General features: G+C 35.5%; 1 protein-coding gene across 15 annotated transcripts in view; it reads left to right on the top strand.

The window, feature by feature from the left end:
* The window catches only part of REV1 (DNA-directed DNA polymerase), a 49,633-nt gene extending 32,366 nt beyond the window's left edge, over positions 1-17,267 (top strand). For 2 of the 15 annotated variants that reach the window (XM_019200141.2, XM_019200139.2), the window contains exons 19-28: positions 2,023-2,313; positions 2,400-2,473; positions 5,414-5,473; positions 5,593-6,167; positions 8,840-8,900; positions 9,079-9,101; positions 11,522-11,626; positions 14,899-14,990; positions 16,165-16,293; positions 16,764-17,267. In XM_019200141.2, the coding sequence (XP_019055686.1) occupies positions 2,023-2,313; positions 2,400-2,473; positions 5,414-5,473; positions 5,593-6,167; positions 8,840-8,900; positions 9,079-9,101; positions 11,522-11,626; positions 14,899-14,990; positions 16,165-16,293; positions 16,764-16,954 (1,601 nt within the window). In that variant the 3' untranslated portion in view covers positions 16,955-17,267. The other 13 variants (XR_016080052.1, XM_019200140.2, XM_010278863.3 and 10 more) reach the window with 13 other exon arrangements.
* Positions 17,268-23,746: the final 6,479 nt, after the last annotated feature.

Here is a 23,746-nt window from a genome sequence, read left to right as displayed (position 1 = left end):
CACCACGGAACCTCCTCCTAAATATGTTTAGTCAACTGGTCCATGATTAGTGCTTATAAATAAGGGCCAAGTGCTTGGTCTTGGTGAAGTTCCATTATAATTGGAAACTCCAATGTCCCTCCCATAGGCGTTCTAACATTGGCTGTTGCACTCTTATACATGTCCTTAATTAAATCCACATGCCTATTTGGTACTCTTTCCAATTTTCAAGGCCCATTATATCATATCTCTCTAGGAACTCTATCATTTGCTTTCTCTAGATCAATGAATATCATATGGAGGTTTTTCTTCTTCTCTATAAACTTTTCTATCAATTGTCTCAATGGGAGGATAGCTTCCATGGTTGATCTCCCTGGCATAAAGAGTTTTTTGAAGTTCAAACTCTGCAGTCTCCCCCTTGCTTATAACCCTTGCTGAATTACTCTCTTTCAAAGTAAAACTGATTTTTCCTAGTATCAAATAGATCTCTAATAAAAAGGAAAACAATCCCATGCCTAACTGTAGAGTTTAGTGGCTTTTCTTGATTGGACCCCGCACTTGTAAAACTGGCAACAAATAACTTGTTTGGGTGGACTTTCTTCCATTGTTGCAACCTTCTGACATGTGCCTGGGAATACAACTCAATGTATCCAAGAAAGTGGGTTTCCTGGACATGCTTTACATAAATAATATTTTTTAATATGACTCAGGCTGACAAACGTGAAAACAAAGGTTTGTGACCGAGTGGCCATTTTGTGCAAAAATGATAAACGTCAGTGTTGTGTTGGTGCCTTGATTTCTAGTTGCAATCTGCTTGGACTAAAGTTGAGAAAAAACCCGAAGGGAAAAATTTCGCAGTGGTCTGTGGCGGAAGCTGAGGTATGGACCCATGTAAATATTGGCTCTAAACCCAATGTGGACCTTGTTAGGGTTTGGTTCTCATATGCATCTCATTGTCTCTTGCACAGCAAGCTATCTTGTATCTTGTATCTTGTATCTTGAGAAGAAAGAAAAGCAAGTGCGGGAGTGTACTAGACAGTGAGTATGAGAAGGTGTTTCAGGTATATTGGGAGGTAGGGTTTGGTGAGAGAGGCTCTAAACATGTTATTGGTAATCTCTACTGCTTTATAGTGGATTTCTTCTCCTCTAATGCTTGTGGACGTAGGCTATAAGCCGAATGCCCGAACCATGTAAATCTCTGTGCTTTTTTTTGTATGTGTGTGTGTGTTTTGCTTCCTGTTTTTTCTCTTTTTTTTTGGGTCCTGGTTTTTTTGTTCCACAACAGTTAGGTCTATATCTGGTCCACCTTCCCGAGACCCCAGATGGCCGGGGAAAACATTGGATAATGGCCTTTTTTATATAGCAGCTTAAATGGTTTAACTATAATTTACAATGGACAAATTAATCTTATAGCAATTGCCTATTTTCCATTCAGCTACATTAGTTGTTTTTTCATTGTTTTCCTAATTCCAATATTAATTGGAAGAGATCCAATAAACAATGGGTCATGAGCTATGTGTAAGTGTAAATTGGTAAAATAGACATACTAGAGTGCTCTATTGGACAATTTAAATGGTTGGACCACTGTTACATCGAGATGTTTAAAGTGAGGATTTGCAATTTTGGATGATTGATGTGGTGGGCATTTTGGAAAATCTTCTTGATCTTCACAATAGCTGAGGTGAGCTGTGTTTTGAAGAGTTGGACACAAGTCAACTTGTGGACATGCCTTGACTTGTGAGTCTCCTCCAAATGTGGGTTGTCCATGCTACATTGACTCCAACATGTGTAGTGGTCTGGTTGTTGATATACCTGGGTTGTTGCCACTACAACAATTCACATTCTTTCTTTGACACTTGAGGGTCTGATTTGTTCTGGTTCTATTGTTATGCATCTGCATTTGCCTAATTAGTTAATAAAATGCTTAAACATATTGCCTTTTCCAATTATGATTTTCTTTTTGTTTTATATTAAATAGTTCTGTATTGCCTGAGGTTTTATTGCTGTCATAATAGTATAAAACAATGCAATAAAATTGTGCAGATTGTGGGAAACAGAGTTCAGATGGAAAGTCTCATCAATTCAATAATTTGAATGGTCCTCCATGTCAAATGCACACTAATCAATCAAGTAAAGCTTGTTTAAATCAGGTCTCATCATTACCACCACTGAGCCATCTTGATATGGGTGTTATAGAGAGTCTTCCTTCAGAAATCATTTCAGAAGTAAATGAAATGTATGGTGGGAAGTTGATTTATTTAATTGAAAAAGGTAAAGGCAAGGTTGACAGAGTAAGCAGTTCCATTTGTAGTACATCACGTGTAAAAGTTGAAGGTAACATTTCTCCTGTCTACCCATTCAGCATTGATGCTATACTATTTTTCAAGTGTATTTTAACATTGTAAGTTTATGAAATTCAGGTGTAAAAGACAAGGGTAAAAAACCTCTTTTTCCACATATGGTCTGCCAAGATGGCATTCCAACTGAAGACAAGGTTACCCTTTCAACTTTTTTGTTTTTTTGGTTTTTTGTTTTTTTTGGCTTTACATTATTGTATATGTGTTTATCCTTTTCTTTATTGTCACTGCTTTCTATGCCCTGTGATTAGGCATTTTGTCTATAATCCTCACGGCAGAAACTAAGTTGACCTCTCCCTTTTAGATTTCTGGTGCATTGGAGTGTGAAAGTAGCAAGTTACATTTACTTACTAATTGGGTTCATCTATAGATGGCTGATGACCTCAACAGTTGTTCTATATGGAGCATCATGTGGCCTGTCCAAACTGTTCATAAGGGACCTGGGCACATGTGTCTATCCTCACATTGTATTGGAGATTTGCTTGATTATTATTAGCCATCCATTGTTATTTTCATAACATTTTAAAATGCCTGCTAAGAAGGATCTATGGGCAAGGGTTTTTTGTGCCACATGGCAAGGTTGGGGGTGAAACTTACCCCATGAATAAAGATGATGATAAGAATACTTAGGATGCCTGAACTACATTGCCATATTGAAGATTCTTTGGTCATCTATACCTTTCTTGTAAGTGTTGTAACTTGTATATACTACGAAAACACCTTCTGATTCAAGGAAGCTAAGTAAGGCATGGGATTGAAACAGAAAGGAGAGACAACAAACACTATGAAATTACTCTTCATATATAGTATGCTTTTAAAAATTTCTAATTCTATAGTCTGGGAACAAACACTTAAACTGATAGTCTAACTCATGTAAAGTAAATTTTGTTTTTAAATAATTCCATAAATGTTAGCAGGAAGAAAAATCAAATTATATGGTAGTAGGAGAATTGAGTTGTAGTGGGAGCATCCTTCTCATGATAGTTAATATCTTTCTACCACTTTTTTTGATCAGCAATAAAGGTTGATTCATTAATTAAAAATATATGGGATTAAGTAGTCTGATGACCCAAATGTCATCTCCAAGAACTACAACTAAAGTTACAAAGATGCCCAATATAGATGCTACCTTGCAGCTCCTTGTTTGGCTAAAGTATCTGCTAACCCATTTTCACTCTTCCTGATCCACCTGAAATCAGCACTTATATCCTTTGCTAATCTTTTCACTTCCCTGAAAATATGTTTGAGGGTCCATGGGACATGTCTGTTACATCTTGCCCAAGATATAACAACTTTTGAATCCCCTTCCACATTCACCTGTTGAAAACCCAATTGCTTTGCCAATCGGGGCCTCGGTAGTGTTTTTGGCACGTTAACTTCCAATGTGTGGACTACTTTCAGCAATCTCTTGAACATTCCGTATATTCAGACCCAGTTCAGACCCAGTCAGTTTGTGCTAGGGTTCTGTTCTGACTTGCTCAAGGACAAAATTACAATAAACAGGTGAGAGAAATTGTTGCTGCATTACCCTCTTCATCATTTGGGGAATCTGGAGAGAAAGATGCCAATGCAAATATGAGGGTCGGTATCAAACAACTCAACATGCTCATTTTAAAGATCTTGAATTGGATTCAAGAAATCCGCAGGACTACTCCTAGACATGGTCCAAACTTCTTGGATCAAGTGACTCTTACAGCTTTAAATATTAAGGCCATTCCGGCCCGTTGTCCAAGAGCCTGCCTAGTTCTTTGGAGTTGTCCTAAAAGTGGCTGGGTAAAAGTAAATGTAGATGGAGCCTCAAGAGGCAATCCAAGAGTTTTGGGTGGTGGAGGTCATTTCCAGAGAAGATCACAGGCAATTTATGTTTGCCTTTGCGTCTCATTACGGTTATACAACCAACATTGTTGCTCAATGTAGAGCCATATGTGATGCTGTTTTCCATGCTAAATCTTTGGGCCTCTCACCTATCATCATAGAGTGACTCAAAAATGATGGTTGAGGTCCTTTTAGGTTTGTCCCCACCCCCTTGGACCATTCTCCCTTGGGTGGATGAAATCTCAGACATGACGACTAATATGCAGATTGATTTCTCTCACATCCTCAGAGAAGGAAATGCAGTGTATGATGGTTTGGCAAATGTGGCATGTGATAACTCTCAGAGTTTTCTTTTTGATTCCAAGAGTTCTCTTCCACATTCTGTTCCATTTTTATTGTTTGATGATGCCTTATTTCTTCCGAAACTTCATTGTAAATAGGTTTTGGGTTTTATTTTGAGTGTGGTGTGCATTTTGTATTGGGCTTGGGGCAAGGTGGGCTATGTCCTCCCCTGTAATTTTCTTTGCACATAGTGGTTTCATTAATAAAATTTTAAGGTAGCCACCCACCCCTCCATCTGGAGTAAATTTTGTGGATAAACAAATGTAGGGTGTTCCATACTTATGTAGGGGTTTAACAGTCTTTGTATAACTCTCACAAACATATAAACAAATCTGGTCGACTGAGAGTTGACCAGTGTAACAGGACATAATGGTTTCATTAATAAAATTTTTCTCATTCGTTCTTCTCTATTTCTTTCTCTCTTTCTCCTCTTTTTCTTCAAACCTAGGGCTGAAACCAGTATAACAGGACTGTTAACAAACTCTATGGGCTTGGTGGTGAATATAATATGGGATGTAAAGGAGCTGATATACTGAGTTATTTGTGGATTATTTTGGGCCATTAACTTGAAGCAAAAGGATAATATACACACACAAACATACAACGCATTAGTGTTATTTGATATATACTTATTATATTTGTACCTTTGTATGATACTGTTAGTTCTGGTAATAACCTGGCAGGAAAGGCCATATTACCATACTGCCATTAAGAATCTGATAGCCATGTTTGTATGACACTGTTGGTTCTGGATCAGCGATTCTTGCATACTCAATTTTATTAAGGTTTCTCAGAATTTTTACATTGACAGGTGGCACTTCATTATATTTTATGAATTGATGGTAACAAATGCTACTACTCAGGAAGCATCAGTGCTTTAGGCTGGCTTCTGATGCAGTTCTCATCTTGTTCTAATGCAGAAATCCTTGAATGTTGAACACTTACTACTGCCATTTTCTGATGTAGAAAAGCCAAGACAGGTTTATTTTAGTGTCCTTTACTCATATGGCCCTCATGCAGTAAGAAATTATTCTGTTTATCTCCAGTAGTTCATCATCCCTATAGTCCTCATATAGTGAGAAATTGATGATATTTTCAGGAAATGCAGTCACTACCCGCTACTACACCAGGATCCTCAAATTTGCAGCTTACAAATTCTTGTGAAGATCGAATTGATTTTATGCCTGCATCTTTAAGTCAAGTGGACATATCAGTTCTGCAGCAGTTACCTGAAGAAATAAAGGTCGACATACTAGAGGTTCTTCCTGCACACAGAACAGAATACTCCAGTGAAGCTACTGTAGGTTCCACAAAGGAATATCAACATGATACAGGAAGAGTAAAGAAAGGAGATAACCATATGGGAGATTTAGGTTTTGTTTCAAGGAATAATATTTGCATTGGAAATCCTCCAGAATGGGTAGAGAAATTCAAAGTCAGTAATTGCTGGATACTGAATATTTTTGTGGAAATGTACTGCAAATCTGGGCAAACTGGCCTCTTATCTTCAGTTCTGCAAAGTGTAATTTCTATGCCTTATCTACCTCTGGATGCAAGCTATGAGAATAGGGACAGAGCTATTTGTTGCTTGTGCGAGCTTCTTAAGCAATATATTGAACTAAATATAGAATCTGATATTGAGGAGATACATATTTGCTTTCGTCTTCTGAAAAGGTATCTACACTTTTAACATACAAACTCATTCTATGCTGCCTCTTCTCTATGCATTAATTTCTGTTTCCAACTTTGATCAATATTTGCTTCCAATTGTGAAATAGCATTGATACATCATCGTTGTCATCATCATCATCCAAGCCTTATCCCAACTATATGAGGTTGGCTATATGAATCCTGTTTTTCCATCCCATTCTGTTTAATGTCATATCTATTGTTAAATTTTTAGCACTTAATCATTTCTTACTACTTTGACCCATATCTTGAAGAAAATCTTAGTTGTGTGAACCAAAGAGAACTATTGTTAAATTATAAGGGATAATTTTAATAAGACTCTGTACAAGATGATCTTCATCCACAGGTCAATCCTTCTGAGAACTTGCTTGAGAAGTATGTGACACCTGAAACTAAAGAGATAAACATAAATGAGTTTTTCATTTGCAGAACCCCTACCATGAGATTGGGTATTTGGTAAATTAAAAATGTATTAAAAGGAAAAAAAGAACAGTACACAAGTTGTATACGGCAATTAAATCTTATTTACCCAAGAAGTCCAGAAATTGAGATAAGGCTGTTTGGTCATGTGGAAGTACTCAAGAGTCCAGAAGCTTTGACAAAAATGAGAAGCATTCGAAACAATCTGATTGTGGAGTTTGAATGGAAATTTGGAACCCATTTATTTAATACAACTCAATTGGAAGGATTAATGAGAGGTATGACAAATTGCTATTCTGGCTGCCAATGTGACAGAATTCTGTCTTAGCTCTGGGGTCAGCGAGGCCAATTGCAAACTTCCTTTTAAGTAAAAAACCCTAAAAATAGTGTTAGCAGGACACATCAAGATCAATGGGTCTAGCTGTGTGGAACTTGGATATTCTGCTACGTGGTACTTGATGTGGAACTTCATTGAATCTATTGATGATGTTCCAAGCTGAAGTCAACTGAAAATGATGGTACCTAGCACTCTTAGACAAGGTGTCATGAGAATGAACACATTGAATAATAAAGTATTGGTTTTATCTGTTGAAAGTTCATTATGGATTCAGATCATTAATATTAGTGGGAATGGATAAATGATTGGAATTTAGAAATTCTCTTGTCTGGCTCTTTCCTAATATCTCCTCAGAAAGTGCAAAGGGTGTGGCTTACTACAACATTTGATCATGATTCTCAATGAGGGTAGACAGCCAAGTCAGTTATCAACTCATGAGATCCTGATGGGGTCCTCTAATCCACCCTAAAGATAGAGAAGATCCCCAAATATCTCTTGCCATATTGCAATGGAGGACTGACAATTAGTTTTGATCTTTCTCCTCCAAAAACATAAAATGTTAGTTCTATGAAAGTTCCACTTCTTGAACAGAAAATGTTAGTTTATCTCAAAGAACCATTCAACCTAAAAGCTTAAGTTGTTAGGTGAGGTCCTTGAATAGGTTGATATTCTCTAACACGCCCCCTCACACGAAAGCCCATTGGGCTTGAAGCATGAACAAGCACAGGCCCACCCATACCTTGTGCTGAAACTTATTTAATTATAATGGGGGTAACGAGGATTGAACACTAGACCACTTAGTCAAAATGGCTCTGATACCATCTCAAAGAACCATTCAACCTAAAAGCTTAAGCTGTTAGGTGAGGCCCTTGGATAGGTTGATATTCTCTAACAGTTTAGACTCCCTCACTGGTTATAGGTATGGACTATTTTACTAGTGTATACTTTTTATGGGCGTGTCCATGTTTTTTCATCTTGCCATGTCATACTCCCAAGCACTTGTCAGATTCTGATTCTGGTATTTCTGTCCATGCAATACTTTTGTAAAAGTCATGGTTCATGTTTGTGATAATTGTTGCTGTTTAATTCAACATGCATATTAACCATGGAATTGGTTAATTATTTAGGTAGTAGTAAATTTGCAATATTATATTGGACAGTTATTTCACCCTAGTGCACAACCTTTTTGGTAAAAAAATTTGGTCTTAAGTTCTGGCTCTTGAAGTTAGGTTTGTTAAAATTCATGTTAATGTCTTCTTGTCTTGTAATCTCCCTATCAAAACGTTTAGTTGTGGGAAGTAGGAACTGTTCCTATCCTGGGGAGCCCAAAAATTAGGGAAGATTTTTTTTTTTCAATTCATTCTTTCATTCATGAAATATATGATTTTCCTTTTTGTATTGTTACATAGTGACTTTAAAGGAATTCTTTTAATATCATTATTATTGAAGACGAGAATAGTGGAAAATCTTTTGGTTGATAACCCTTCCTATTGAATATATATTCCAGAAGCTTAGTTGCTCATCATCTTTATGATGGGATGATGTAGCATAAGGTTTGTAAATTACTTGGATTTGAGGAATGTGTCCATGTTAGAAATAGTGCAATAACTGTAAAGTGTGCTGCAGAAAAGTTAGTGAGCTGCATAATGCATCTCAGTGCTTCATCATGACTATATTTAGTGCCCAACGTACTAATGAGGTTTTGACATTTGAGTTGTGCTGTAGAAAATAATATGCCAACTCTGTCATTCCATTTTTATAGATTGGCTGGAATTGAATATACACTCCCATGGTTGTGGCTCAGTCATTGAGCTGATAGAGTCTTGAGCCCTATTCCTTGGAACACAACTTCTGTTTCTAGCATTCAACTGTTCTAATTAAAGGTTGGTAAAATTGTTAGGTTGGGGACAAAGTCAAGGTTTTTTCTTCAGGTGTATGACCTTGTGTATCCTTATCTTCAGGTAAGCATATTTCTCTTAAGTTTTTTCTTGTTCAAAACTGCATTGATAGCTTACATGTACTTTGTTGATAACAGTCATGTTTTAGCTTGAAGCTTTCTTCAAGTACCATGTTTAGATATTACTTTGAATTTTGTTAAAAAAACTAATAACTAAGACTTTGGTTGATGACTTGATACAGGAGTTGATGGCTTTTCTCATCTGGTTTGTATAATGAATTGGCCATTCATTTATCTTGTTATAATGAATTTGTTAAACTAGACAATTATAATTTGTTGATGAATATGTACATATATACATATATACATGTTTTCATCCATGCAGATACATTCATTTTCTTTAAACCCCTAAGTTTTCTTTAATTAGGTAATTATCATTTGTTGCATATCATTAAAATTTTATTAATGATAAAAAAAGATTGCATTGGTTAGGAGTTGGGAGGGGTGCTTTGGACAGATATTGGTCATACCCAGAAAACCTGCCCAAAGTAGATCTTCTTTGAATAGGATGTTCAGTCTATGATGCAAAATCCATCAAACAAGTAGGTAAATTAACTTTTGGTATCTCAAATCTGTCTACTTATACATGAATTCAAGCTTCACCATGAAGGTCCATTATGCAGTGTTACTCTGATTCCAAGGTTCAAAGTATCAATACAATATGCCCCATATTGGGCATATTGTATTGGTTTTCAGGGCCACCAATATGCCTAAATAAAGGCTTTATGAGATTTCAAGCTTTTAAAATGCTAATATGTGACGTGACAGGTCACCTGTCAACTTTGAACCTTGTCCGAGTCTCCTATATGATCAAGGGACCCATACTTGACATTTGTTGGATTCCTACACAGCACAGGTTCTTTAGTGGATACTTTTACTTGAATCCATGTTTTCTCATCTTTCAAAGTCAAATTCCAGTATGTCTTAGAATTTGACCTTGTTTCCATGTCTCCCGTCCTTGCAATAGGTGCTTCAGTGTAAAAGATAACTTTCAAGAAGTTGACGGTCTGGTCCCTTTATTGCTAAATAAGACCTTGTTGCATTCTTGAAATTAATGAGATGTAGAGAAATTTTTGCAACCTAGTTTTTGATGTCTCTTCACTAGTATGAGGCATACCATGAAGGTTATCATTACCAGCAATTTGCGTTGCTGCATTGGATGAGTCACTACTAGTGATGGGAAACCATCCAATGTTGAGTTCCTTACTAGTATTTGAAACCATCTTATTTGCATTTCCATATATATGAGAATGTGCAAAGAGAAGCACATCATCAGAGTTCTTGGAACATCCGCAGCACAACTTTATAATGGGTTGATTATGTGTATATATATATATACCAATTGGTATCCGTTTCTTCATTGATGTGGTATAACTGTTTTGTTTACAAGAATAGGTAGTCCCAGGACCATCACAATGGCCCCTAGGCTGCTGCAGCTGCCTAAGATCCTGTCTTATGCATGGATAAAATCTTTCATTGCATATTGCCAGTCCAACAAAGTATACATGACTCTAGGAGATTTGGATATAGGATATCACACCCTAGAGAAAAGTATAGAGCAAATATACGCCATCCAAATAAAGTTTGGAGTTTAGATACTCACTGGTGCAAATTGTCCCTTGTAATCTAAACAGGCACTAACTTTGTTCTTCTATAGATTGTCATCTGAAATTTCTGGATCTGTCTCAATACCAGTGTTTTAAAAGCGCAAGGTGCAAAAAAGGAGCAGGGGTCAATTTGCGCAAGGTGCACACCTTTTTGAAGCAAGGCGCAAAAATAAAAAATGCTAAAAAGATTTTAGAAAAATAAAAAATGCCAAAAAATAAAAAAATATTAAACATAATATTAATAAAAATATAAACTTTAAATTTTAAAATAAAATTTTTAAAAAACCTATTATTTGAAATTAAAATACATAAACATAACATGTAAAGAATATTCAAATGTGAATTTAAAAATAAAATCAAACATATAAAACATTTTCAAGCATGTAAAACCCACAATCTCTTTTTTTCGTCAATTGCATTACTTAAAGTAGCTAATGTGATGTAAAACATATTACATTCCTGATTCTACGAGCTGCCTTTGTGCCACACCCCTTGAGGCAAGCCCAAACAAGTCCTAAATTCTTAGTTCTCACACAAAAAATAATGATTTTATAATTTTAATTGCTTTTTAAGAAGATATTTTAGTAAGATGGATGAATGAACAACATTACCAAATAGGGGGTTCTTGAAGCAAAAAAGTGACAAACTTTCAAAAGGTGCATGCCTGGGCTGAGGCGCAAGGCGCATCATGCATGTGCCTTTTGAAAGGGCTGTGCCTAGGACCTGGGCGAGACGCCTACCCTAAAATGCGCCTTGCCTGTGCGCCTAGGCATGCCTTTTAAATCAATGCTCAGTACTTGAAAACTTTACTTGTCTTAGAAATTGTGCTAAAATAATCTAGAATTTCTACTTATTCTTCTTGGAGCAATTTAATTATTGAATGTTTTTTTTTTTTGTCTCTGACATTTTGTTTCATCTATCTTCAGTAAGGTTTTTTTCTTTTCATATCTCAGTTTTAACAATTTTCTTAAATAGCCTCCATTCTAACAGTCTTTTTTGCTAAATTTCTTTCCTCTAGGCTTCTGTCAGTGAAAACTATGGGGGAAACTTGCATATTTGAAATACAAAGGAGTTCTGATATTAGATTGTCCTGTTCTTTGAAAAGGCTGGTTTTGTTCCCCAAGTAAGTTTTGCATACACATGATTAAAGAATTTTTGTTTATTCAACATCTTCAGTGTTTCTATGGTTTTATATCCATTCTCAAGGTTCTCATTTCACCTTTATTTTTGAAAGGTTTGGGTTACTTGTTTCCTTAAGGCTGTGTTTGTTAAGAGTGCAAACACTGAAGTGAAGTGAATTTGCACTCTAGTTCAATTTTGTAGGCATTTGGTAAGAATACATTTTTGTACTGAAAATGACAGTAAATTTATTTTTTCTGACATGTTTGCATTGAAAATGTAAGTCAAACTTTTGCACTCAAAGTTGGTTGATATAAAAGGTAGATTCCAATGTACCCATCACAACCAAATTTGTTTCTTAATAGTACACAATTTATCAATGCAAAAGCAAACCAAGTTTGCATTTTCATAAACCATACGTATTTTGCACTCTTACCAAATGCAACCTAGAGGGAAAATTTCCATTAGCTTCCTTGTTGTAGTGGCATAGTTTTCAAGGTGCCAAGGCGAGGCTGGGCGTCACGGGGGCACCTTGTCGCCTAGGCGATGGATTTTTTTTATATAGAAAACATAGATCCTAGGGTAGTTCCCTAGGTACCATAGCCATATTTCCTTAATAATTATTCATAAGAAAAGTATAGAGTTCATGTTAAAGTAGTAGAAAATGTGTTGATAAGAGTATTAGACAAAATTTTAAGTTCTTCCTTACTTATTGGTTCAGGTTTTAAAGTCTTTGAGGGTTCAATACAACATTTAGCAATGTTTGTATTGATTAAGTCCTAACAAATAAGAAAATAATAAAAAGAAATTAGTATATAAACACACAAAATGAATATTTTAGTTTAATAGTGCCTATTTTATAATTATAATGTAAAAAAATAGAGAATAAAAAAGAATTTTACAATCATAGTTTTCAAGGTGCCAAGGTGAGGCTAGGCGATTGGGGGGCACCTTGTCACCTAGTCACCTAGGCGGGTGCCTAGGCGTCGCCTATGCGATGGATTTTTTTATGTTAAAACATAGATCCTGGGGTAGTTCCCTAGGTACCATAACCATATTTCTTTAATAATTATTCATGATTTTCATAAGAAAAGTATAAATTGCATATTAAAGTATAGAAAATCAACATATTCATGAGACGAAAAGGTAGGAGGAAAATAAAATTCAAAAAATATAGGAGCTGAACCCTTATTTTTGTTATAGGAAAAGAAGAAAATAAAAAGTATTGGTAGTAGTAGAAGAAGAAGAAGAAGAAGAAGAAGAAGAAGAAGAAGAAGAAGAAGATATGGAAGAGGAAAATGTGCTGATTAGATCTTTCTTACTTATTGGTTCAGGTTTTTAAGTCTTTGAGGGTTTAATACAGCATTTAGCAATGTTTGTGTTGATTAAACCCTAATAAATAAGACAATAATAAAAAGAAACTAGTATATAAACACACAAAATGATTATTTTAGTTTAATAATGTCTATTTTTTAATTATAATCTCAAAAAAGAATGAATAAAAAAGTATTTTATAGTAGGAAGTAGAAAACCGCTTGGCGATTAGAGCCTCAAAGGGCGACTTGTTGCCTAGGCGTCGCCTTGACAACTATGTTTACAATACATAGTACAAAACTGCTTGGTGATGATTAGGCGAGGTGAGCCTCAAAGGGCGCCTTGTCGCCTAGGTGTCGCCTTGACAACTATGTGTAGTGGTTGACTCTATGCTTAGTTGGTGTTTGAAAATGGCTTGGCTTAGAATAGAAGCACAACTAAGAAATATCCAAATGTTCTAACTTGTACAAATGGTTTTTATGTCTGATAGTTGGCCCAATCAGGTTCTCTAAATTTGCACTACCTGTCTTTCAGTGCATTGCATAGTTTTCATGGTGCCAAGGCGAGGCTAGGCGATAGGATGCGCCTTGTCGCCTAGTCGCCTAGAGTAGTTCCCTAGGTTCCATAACCATATTTCCTTAATAATTATCCATACTTTTCCACAAGAAAAGTATAAACTTCATGTTAAAGTCTAGAAAATCAACATATTCATGAGAAGTAAAAGAAGAAAGAAAAGAAAATTCAAAAAATATAGGGGCTGAACCCCTATTTTTATAGAAAAAGAAGAAAATGTGTTGATTAGATAAAATTTTAAGTTTTTCCTTACTTATTGGTTCTGGTTTTGAAGTCTTTGAGGGTTCAATACAGCAGTTAGCAATGTTTGTGTTGATTAGTCCCTAACAAATTTGAAAATAATAAAAAGAAATTAGTATATAAACACACAATTATTATTTTGGTTTAACAATGTCTATTTATAATTATAATCTTAAAAAATTAAGAATATAATAGTATTTTATAACATAGTATACAAAACTGCTTGGTGATTAGGTGAGGCAAGCCTCCAAGGGCGCCTTGTTGCCTTGACAATATGGTGCATTGTACAGCTATAAGAAAGCTAAAAAATGTGGTCATATATACTATAAGAAAAGATCCCCATTTAATGCTTGCATTGTTGTCTTTTGTATCTTTTTTTTTTTCATTCAAAAGGAACTATGGATCTTACGGGTTAAATATAATGATCATGACCATCTTCTAAACCTTGTCCCAACTATATGGGGTACATGGATCTTGTTTCACTATTTTGTTCTGTTCAGTGACATATCCATTGTTAAATTATGTGACCTTAAATAATTTCTTGCTATGTAAGTTCATGTCCTATTTGGTATGCCTTTAGTTCTTCTAGCCCCTTCAACTCCTAACAAATCACATTCTTTCCCTCATTTTATCACCTTTTGGGGATACTCCCAGGTTCCTTAGTAGAAGTTCATTTTTTGAGGTTTCTAGTTTTCCCATTCATCTATCTGAACATTCTCATTCTGCCACACTTATTTTTGGACATGTTGTTTCTTATTTTCCCAACACTTTGCTCTATATAATATTGTTGCCCCCATAACAATTTTATAAATTTTTTCTTTTAGCCCAAGTGGTATTTGCCTATCAAGGAAGACTCCGCTTGCACCTCTTCATTTTGCCCATCTTGCTCTAATAATATAAGGCATATCCTCAATCTCTCCCTTGTTATGTATTATCAAACCAAGGTGACGGAAGAGATCACATTGAGTTATCTCTTGGTCTCCAATCCTAAGTATGCTCTAATTTGCAATTCTATTATTATTGAAATTACATTGCATATATTCTGTTTTAAGGGTGAAATATTAAGTTTTAATTAGTATTAAGATGCTGGCAGGGTGAGGTACAGTGCCACTGATAAGTAATTATCAAATTGTTTTCCTTTAAGATCAGCACAGGGGCAGATGCAGTCAGCACAGCGCCCAGTCAATTACTGGTTGATTTGATTATGTCTTTGCATTTGATGGACAAACGACAAAGAACATGTAAGTTTTCCATATCTTTTCTGCCCAATGCCATAATGAGGCTACATTTGTGGGATATGTGGTATCTATTGACACTGTTAAAATGTGTTTGGTTAAAGACCAATTGTAGTTATATATGGAAAGTTTGTCGTGACTTTAGTTTCAAAATGCAATGTAGGGTTTCCAAGTATTGGTTTTGAAACCATTGATATGTTTGATTTTTTGAATGTTTTTTATTTGAAACACCCGTGGAAATTAAGTGGCAAGTATCCTCACTTATTCAATGCTTGCCTACACAATTATGGATGTCCATGGTTGAAACTGACTGGCTGGGTATTAGTCCTGGTCCACTGTGGATTGTGCTGCATATTTATTAGACTGGATGGGATGGGCATCAGTTCCAGCCTCATTTTCAACAATCCATGTTTTTTATTTGCTTGTTAGTTAACTTTACACAATACTTATCTATGGTGAAATTGTGTTCTTTAGGTGTAGTTACATATTCTCATATCTGTGAATGTATTGTGAAAACTTATTTCCATGTTAAGGTAAAAATTTCATGCACTTGTGATATTGTTATTTAGCAATTGAAATAATGAAATTTGTACAAGCCTACAAGGTCCACATGCCTGTGCTTCATCTGTTGGTCCATTGACCTCGCCCAGGCCAAATTTGAAGGCCTATTTGTCAAAAAATCTGGATCCAACTTGGCATGGCCAACCTGTTATTACTATATGTAGGATTATATGGTGAAATGGTTGGAAACCTTGAGAGCACCATTTAAGAATTTAATATTGTTTTGCATTTATGCATTGTTGCACAGTTGCACAGTTGAACTTCTCATATGCAAGATCAACATGATATGGTAATGAATGGTCTGTAGTGGTTTTTAACCCTGTCATCTGCCGAAGAGCCAAATCTTCTGTATTTCACATAACAATCTCCCATGGTACCACTACCATTCTTCTGTGTGTGTGTGTGTGTGAAATACAGATAATTTGGGTTATCTGTACTGGTCTTCTTGCTTCCAACATTAGTAAGTTTTCAATTTATCTATGTTGTGTAACCTAATTTGGAACCTTTTCTGGTTGCTTTTAACAGATAATTTATTATAAGATACTTGTGATGAGAACTGATTACTCTTTGCTAAAGGTCCTGCAATTCAGAAGTAACAACTGTAAAATTGAATTTGTAGGTCGTGGGAAATCCCAAGTGACTTTGGAACATCAATGGAAATTTGACCTCTGGGGGAAGCATCTAATTGCATCTATTCATTACCTCTATGGGAGAAATGAAGTAACATATCCAATACATTTTTGCGGTGGTAAGTTTTCCTTCTTGGGAATGAATAATAGAAATGGATTTTCACATTTGCTTTTTTTGAAAATCTTGCGTAGATGTGTACCTCCTTTTGATGTTTTAAACCTCAGTTTCAATGGTGGCAAGGGATAGATTTTTACTGCTACGCTTTTGTTTCTTTTCCTGATCATGTGTCATTTTCTCCTGAATTTTCAGTAATGCGTGTTGTATTGTTATCTATGTTACTATGATTTATGCCATAAATGAGCTGATCTGCTACTTATTTTCAGTGTCTTTTATTGGCTTGGCTTCACATTTCTCATTTATTTATGTTTTTCTCCAGTCCTCTTGCAGTCTAAGCTTGTATATAAACTGGCCTTGCATTTTGAAACTTCGATACCTGTGTTTATGCAAATGATGATGGATCTACAAATCTCACATGTACTGGACCCTGGACATGGTTGTAATACTTTATTGCTTTCCATGTGGACCCAGAAAAAGCTGAACCAGTGAAGCATATGGTTGGTGACTTATCAGCTAGTAATCTTGCGAGATGGAGGATGTGCAATTTGCTCTCTGTTTTTGCAGAGTACTTCAATCTCCAGTCAACTCACGACGTTCGTGCTGATGAACATATATCAAGTGGTATAGCAGAACCTAATGCAGATTTCATTTATACGTTGTGATGATTCATGCAAAGATGGATTGGGGACAGCAGCTTGGGTTATCCTGGATAGTCGGCGTTATTTTGTGCTGAAGCCTATGCTATCTCTAGTTTTGTATAATATGCAAAAAAGTTCTCTTTTGTGATAATCTCATAGCCATCGACTTCTTCAATTCGAAGCGGTCACTATGTTCATGGCAAAGCAGAGCAGTCCTGAAAGAAGTTCTTTGTTTTAAGTCATCATTATTGGATATTGATTTCCATTATGTACATTGTAAATGTAATACTTTGGCACACTGTTTTATCATATTGTTGTCGGGTGACTTGTGGCCTTCCACCTTTATTTCCATTAATCTGCTTAAGATGAAAACTAAGCTGTAATACTTGGTGAAAGAAGCTCGTATTAAATAATATGAAAATTGGCTGAAATATTGCCCAAAATGTTCTTAACAAAGCTGCTAGTGGAGATGAAGAAAGTGTGTTTCAGCCATTAATTATGGGAGAAACATTGATATTTTATTTTTGGATGACCCCATGGCTCCCTTACATTGAAGGTTTAAAAATAACGGGCCCTAAGCCCAAACCTGGTGTAGTTAATAAGGTTTCACACCTAATTGATGATGAAAATAGAAGTTGGAAATGGGAAATTATCAATGAACATCTCCCTTACCGTGTGATTGAGCACATCAACTCCCAACAAGCTTGTGTGGTTCCATGATAATAAATTGCTGAAACCTCCATTGAAGTTTCCTGATTGTTGCTGAAACTTCTCCTGAAGTTTGGTAATTGCAATCACCTTGCCTAAACTTTATTACACAGTTGCAAGTAGACCCTCTCCGTTAGAATCCTCTAACAAGAGACAAGAAAATGTCCAAAATACCCATGCAATTACTTTTTTACCAAAATATTTATTTCCAAATTTTCTCTTAGTATTGATCACTACCCTAAATCCTTCCGATCTCTTTTCCAAAATTGATTTATTTCCAAATTTACCCCTCATATCAATTGCTCAGAGGTAAAACTGCAACCTTAAACTCTTATTTTTTATTGTTCATAAAGTTCGTATTTTTTTTACATAGAAACTTACTTCAATAGTAACTATATGGGTATTTTGGACATTTTACGCCCCTTGTTAAAATAGAGGATTCTAATAGATGGTTTTACTTGCATCTATGTTAGAAAATTCAAGGGAGGTGATTGCAATTACCAGACTCTAGGGAGCTTTCATTAACCGTTAGAAACTTAAGGGGAGGTTTCAGCAATTTACCCTAAAAAAATGCAGATTTTTGGTCAATTCTGCCTACCATCTTATTAAGAATGAAGGAATCTGGATCTTCTTCTCACACCAACCTCACAGGACATTGCAGCAGTGCATTGGTAACATCACCCATGAATGATAACATGTAAAAATGGAAAATCTTGCCAATGTTTGGCAGTGAGTGCTGTTAGATTGTTGTGAGTAGCAGGTCCTGTTTCAGACTGAATCTAGTGATGTTTCTAGCTTGAACAATGCCAACATTCTAAAAATCTGGAGGACCTGGGTGATGAACATGGACAGGGGCAGAGCTAGGATTTTCTCTTGAGGGGGGGTCAAAATATAGTAAACCTGGATAAGGGGGACCAAAAGTTAATAAACATGGATAGGGGACCAAAATATTAAGTGAAGTTGAGATAGGTATTGTGGGGATTTTCAAGGGGTAGGGGGGAATGACCCCCCTCTGCCATCCCATGTCTCCGCCCCTGAACATAGAACCAAAAATCAAAATATTCATATGTCTGTGCGGCCGATGTTGCATCAATAGGATTACAGTAAAATCTCTCTTCTTGTATAGGCTAAAGAGGGGTGGTCCATGACCAGCCTTGTCTGGTCTGTACTCTTTTGAATGCAACCATTCCGGGTGCACAGTTTGGGGGGTTATTTAGGCCTGAGAATTAAACATTTAAATAAGATTGTCCCGTTTGCGACGCAAACTGATTGGCTGATTATTTAGTCATGAGAAATCAACTTGGTGCAAAGATCAGCGTTTTAGTATATTCTATCACCCTCTGGTCTATTGGAAGGCTGACTGTTTGTCTTCAATAATTTCTTATTTAGGTCATGCTTGGGAGTGTTTATTCAAAATAAGTGTTTATTTGGGCCATTATGTACTTATTGGTATTTGGGAAATAAGTCCAAAATAAGTGTTTATTTTAAAAATAAGGGCTTATTTTTTAAACCCAAATTTCCAGTTTTTTTTAAGTGCTTTTTTCTTTCAAAATTATTCCTATTTGAATTTTAAAATCACTTATAGAATTATCCCTAGTTGAATTTTATAAAAGTATTTTTATGAAAGCATTTTTATGAAAACGCTTTATAAAAGTATTTTTATAAAAATACTTTCACTTGAAAAAAAAACTGAATGCCAAATGCAAATAAGTATTTGTTCAAATAAGCACTTGTTTTTAAGTGCTTATTTTTAACATATATCCAAAACATGGCCTAAATCAAAAAGAAGTCAAATGGAACCCACCTACTCCTGCTAGTGAGTGGAGGTTGATGCCGATGCCAGCCATTTGTCAGATGACTGCATTTTTTAGTTGTATAGTGGTGTAAGGGCTATTTCCACTTTCCATGCACATCCGGTGATCGTGGAGAGCAACTTTTTTAACTTTGTTTTAGGTTTAAATTTCCAAGTCCATCATATTGAATGCTAATTAGAGAGAAGCATGGTTTATTTCCAAACATGCACATCTTGAAGCTCTAAGTTGAATCAGCTGCTGGGTTTGCTTTCCGCCACGTTCTTCGAAGCAATTTCTGTTGCTCGATCATCGTAGCTAGGGTGGCTCGTGTGGGTCTTTCTAGTGTTGGAGTCTTGTGTGAATTCCCCTCCAGCTTGGTTACTGGTTAGTACGTACCTCTTCTATCTGATGAGGCCATGGGGAAATAAACAATTAATCCTATCAGTCTCTCTGCGTTGTTAGTTTCAGTACGTCAATTTCTTTCTTTTCTTTCTTGTTTAGTTCTTCTTATTGTTCTGGTGATCGTATTGCTTTGAATGTGGTGCGGTGGTGCCTTTATTAATGGAATACTCTTTAGTCTTTACCAAAAAATAAAAAAATAATTACGAGTTGATTAATATTCCATCTCAACTCCCCACTGAGTTGGCTCAACAATAACATTAAGATTTTTATCCTACATAAAAAATGTAAAAAAAGCAGATGAAGAAACTTACTATAAAATCCTTTTCCTTATTTCTTTTTTGGGGGAGGGGGTGGTCAAATTTTAATCACTGCCACTGGGAACCGTTTATTAAAGATATTTCCAATGCACAGCTACAAGTGGCTGTGATCACAGTATTTATGAAACCGTGTTTCTCTCTTCATTCTTCTTGATACACTGTTTACCTTTTGACTTATCCTTTGTAGTTAGGTTAGGGTTAAGCAACTCTTTCACCCCTTCACTAGGGCTAGTTTGAAATGACTAATGTACAATATAAATATTTACTAAATAATAATATAAAATATATGAATGGATTTGCACTCTACAATTTGTACTCATTCAAACTTTCAATGACGTAAGGTGAGCACATTCAAAACTTTCTAAAAGTCGATCTTATGTTTTTTTCTGACACTTTAATTTCTTGTATTTTATATGAGGTCATTTCTATTATATGTACTCAAAACTTTATTAGTGAGAAACTACATGAATCTAATGAATACCATTACCAATTCCAGTTGATTAGTTATCATAGCTAGTCAGATTATAATACCAATGGTTCATACTCTTTTTTTTTTTTTTCATTTTTTGGTAGATTCATTCATAATTCTTGAAGGGATAATTTCTTTTCAACCATAATGTTAATATAAATAAAACATAAATGCAATTAATAAATCCCCTATACAGTCCATTTTTTTCCAAAATAATATGTACAGTATAAATACATACAAAATAATATAAAATACAAGGTTTTGTAATCTACAAATTTGTATTTTGTATTCCTTCCAAATTGAAGGAGTACAAATACAATTATGTACTGTGCAAATACATACAAAATACAAGATTTTGTATTCTACAAATTTATATTTGTACTCCTTCCAAACTAAGCCAAAAATGTAATTCCTCATGCTGAGTGTCTGCTTGGGAGGACTTTTACATAAAAAATTCGGATCTCATTCACACAATCTCCTTCCTTACACCCTCCTCACAGCTCTTACAACCGTGCACTAGAAATATCTTCCTATGAATAAAATAAACACAGGTGGGAAAATGAATTCAACCTGCATCTGAATAGCATATAAGCTATGTTTGGTGAAAACCCTAAAAAACCTAAAATAGCCATTTTACGGTAAAAAATAAGACTTCCCCATTGAAGCTTTTTTCAGTGGTTTCTCAAAGCTGGCTCGGTGAAAGTATCACAAACAAAGCCTCAGCCCTCTCAAACGGTCCCTAAATAAACGCGTGATTCGATCCCCACCACTATATTCATCAATCATTGGCCTAAAATTTGGGAAGTTCGCACATGTTTCTTAATTGCCTTAATTCTTGGTTAATGATGGTTAACACGTTAGTGCTCAGATGGTGATTAAAGAAATGATCATTTGGTGGATTTGGATTAACACGTAATGGTAAAATTTATAAACCTGCAGTGTACCTATTTGGAAAACCATGTTCATTGTTAAATGCTCTTTTATAAGGGAAAGAAAAGAATCGGAAAATTGATTATTTAATACGTTTATGTCCTTTTTGTCTTTTTTAGGAAAAAATGCCCGATAACCCCGTTAAGTGGTATTTGAAAAAGATACAAATGTCTATCAACTATCCAAATGTTGATAAAAAATTAATATTTGAATATTGAATTGTTGATTAGCCCCGTTAATTTTTTTGTCAATATTTGAATGGTTGATAAAGAAAATTAGACAACACTTGAAGGACATTTGTATCCTTTTCAAATGCCACAATTAACGGCTGATTAGCACATGTGCTAAATTGACACGTTTTAAAAATTGGGATACTGAATTGTTGTACTTGAAAATTTGGAGACCAAAATGGCACTAAGCCCAGAGATGCCCGGCCCCTACACAACTTAACCGATACAGAAATCATCAGAAGCGGAGTGAGGAGTTTTTTCATAAGAGGGCCGATAACTATTAAACATAGATGGGGGAGCCAAAATATAAGTGGGATTATATAATAGGAATTGTGGGGATTTTTTAAGACCTAAAAATCAATTTCGATCGATGCTTCTCATTGTGGCGAGAAGGTCTATGCAATTGTGCATATTAGAGTACTGTATTAATTGTGAGAAACCAACTCGACCGACCAGATTGCAGATGTTAAACCGATGACCATTGAATATCATGGTTAATAAATGTGGAAGAAGATTAGACAGCAAGGGAAGCGTAATTGTATTGCAAAGGAGAAAAGCGTTAGTTCCAAGGAAATTTTAAGATGGATATTGATGGATGCAGGTTTAAATGTTACATACGTACGGAAAAACTATGGTTGTCCACGTTTAATAGGCAGAGAGCTCTCTATTAACAGTCCAGGCTGTTGAATGTGGAAAGCCAAAGTTCGAGAAGCAAATCAAGTTAAGAATTGGCTAGTTAGCTATTTGGCTTGTTCAAAGAGGATTTAGATATATCTGATGATTTATATACCATGAACGTCTTTTTTATCAAAACTTATTGGATATTTTAGGAGCAACTTATCTTGGATCCTTAAATTTAAGAATGCAAAAACACTGTCTATGATCAATAGCCTTAGGCTGTCAACAGGACTCTCTCTTTGCATGATACATTAGTTCAGATAGACTCCAATAATATCAATATAACTAATGAAGTTGTCAACCATATACAATCGAAGTGGTTATAAGGCTATTACCAAAAAAAAAAAAAAATTGGTTATAAGGCTGCTTTTGACATTCCTTCTTTTAAGCTCTTATCTCCTTTATTGTTAAAATGCCTGCACATGGACACTGAGTTTTTAACTGCAAAAAGAAAATTTTCTGCATCCACCAATAACAGTTCACCAAGTATATATTTGGGATCGATACTGCAGATATAGCAGTGTTGTTGATGTGTGGGTTGGAAGCATCGTTTTTTGAGAAAATAATGTATTTTTTTTTGTTTGAAAACATTAATGCCAGGTAGGACGTTTCTTGGAGCAACAACAATACTTTTGTTTGGTACCAGTGCTCCATCTCTGTTTTCAGCACTCGTATCCATTAATGAAAGTTCACATTACTACCACATCACGTCCTCATTGGCAGCAATGAGCTGCAATATGAGAAAACGCCAAATTCGACGTTGCTCCAAATCATGCATTCTTGATTTCCAAGGCATGGCTTAGAGCACCACTTTTTATAGAAAAACAATTCCAAACAAACAGGCATTTCCTGGAATACCATTTTTCCGACGTGGTGCAGATGTATCACCATTTTCTGGAGCAACGACATCGATGCCAAATAGACTCCACATAATGTAACTGAATCGTTTTTGGCTTTTGAATACTATAATAATTATTACAATTTTAAGGGATTATAGCTGATAAGGGCAACTTTTGGGCCATAATATCAATAAAAGTAATAGTTTTCATATAATTTCTAAAACAGATTAACATTTAAAAAAATATCAATTAAGGGCATAAACACTATTCATCTTCTTCTTCTTGCAAAGCAGTTATCAGCACCGCCGCTCGCCGCTGCCTCTGGCAACCTCTGACAATGCCTCCGCCACCTCCACCCACCTCCGCCAACTTCTCCGCCCATCGGCTCTTGAACGAAATTCTTCTGAACCATCATGAAGGCAACAAATGTAAGGCCAGAAACCAGAACCC

This window comes from Nelumbo nucifera, chromosome 1, assembly GCF_055504915.1.
Source record: "Nelumbo nucifera cultivar China Antique chromosome 1, China Antique-T2T, whole genome shotgun sequence".
Lineage (NCBI taxonomy): Eukaryota > Viridiplantae > Streptophyta > Magnoliopsida > Proteales > Nelumbonaceae > Nelumbo > Nelumbo nucifera.
Note: the sequence above shows the minus strand (reverse complement) of the source record. Positions and strands in the feature narration are given on the sequence as shown.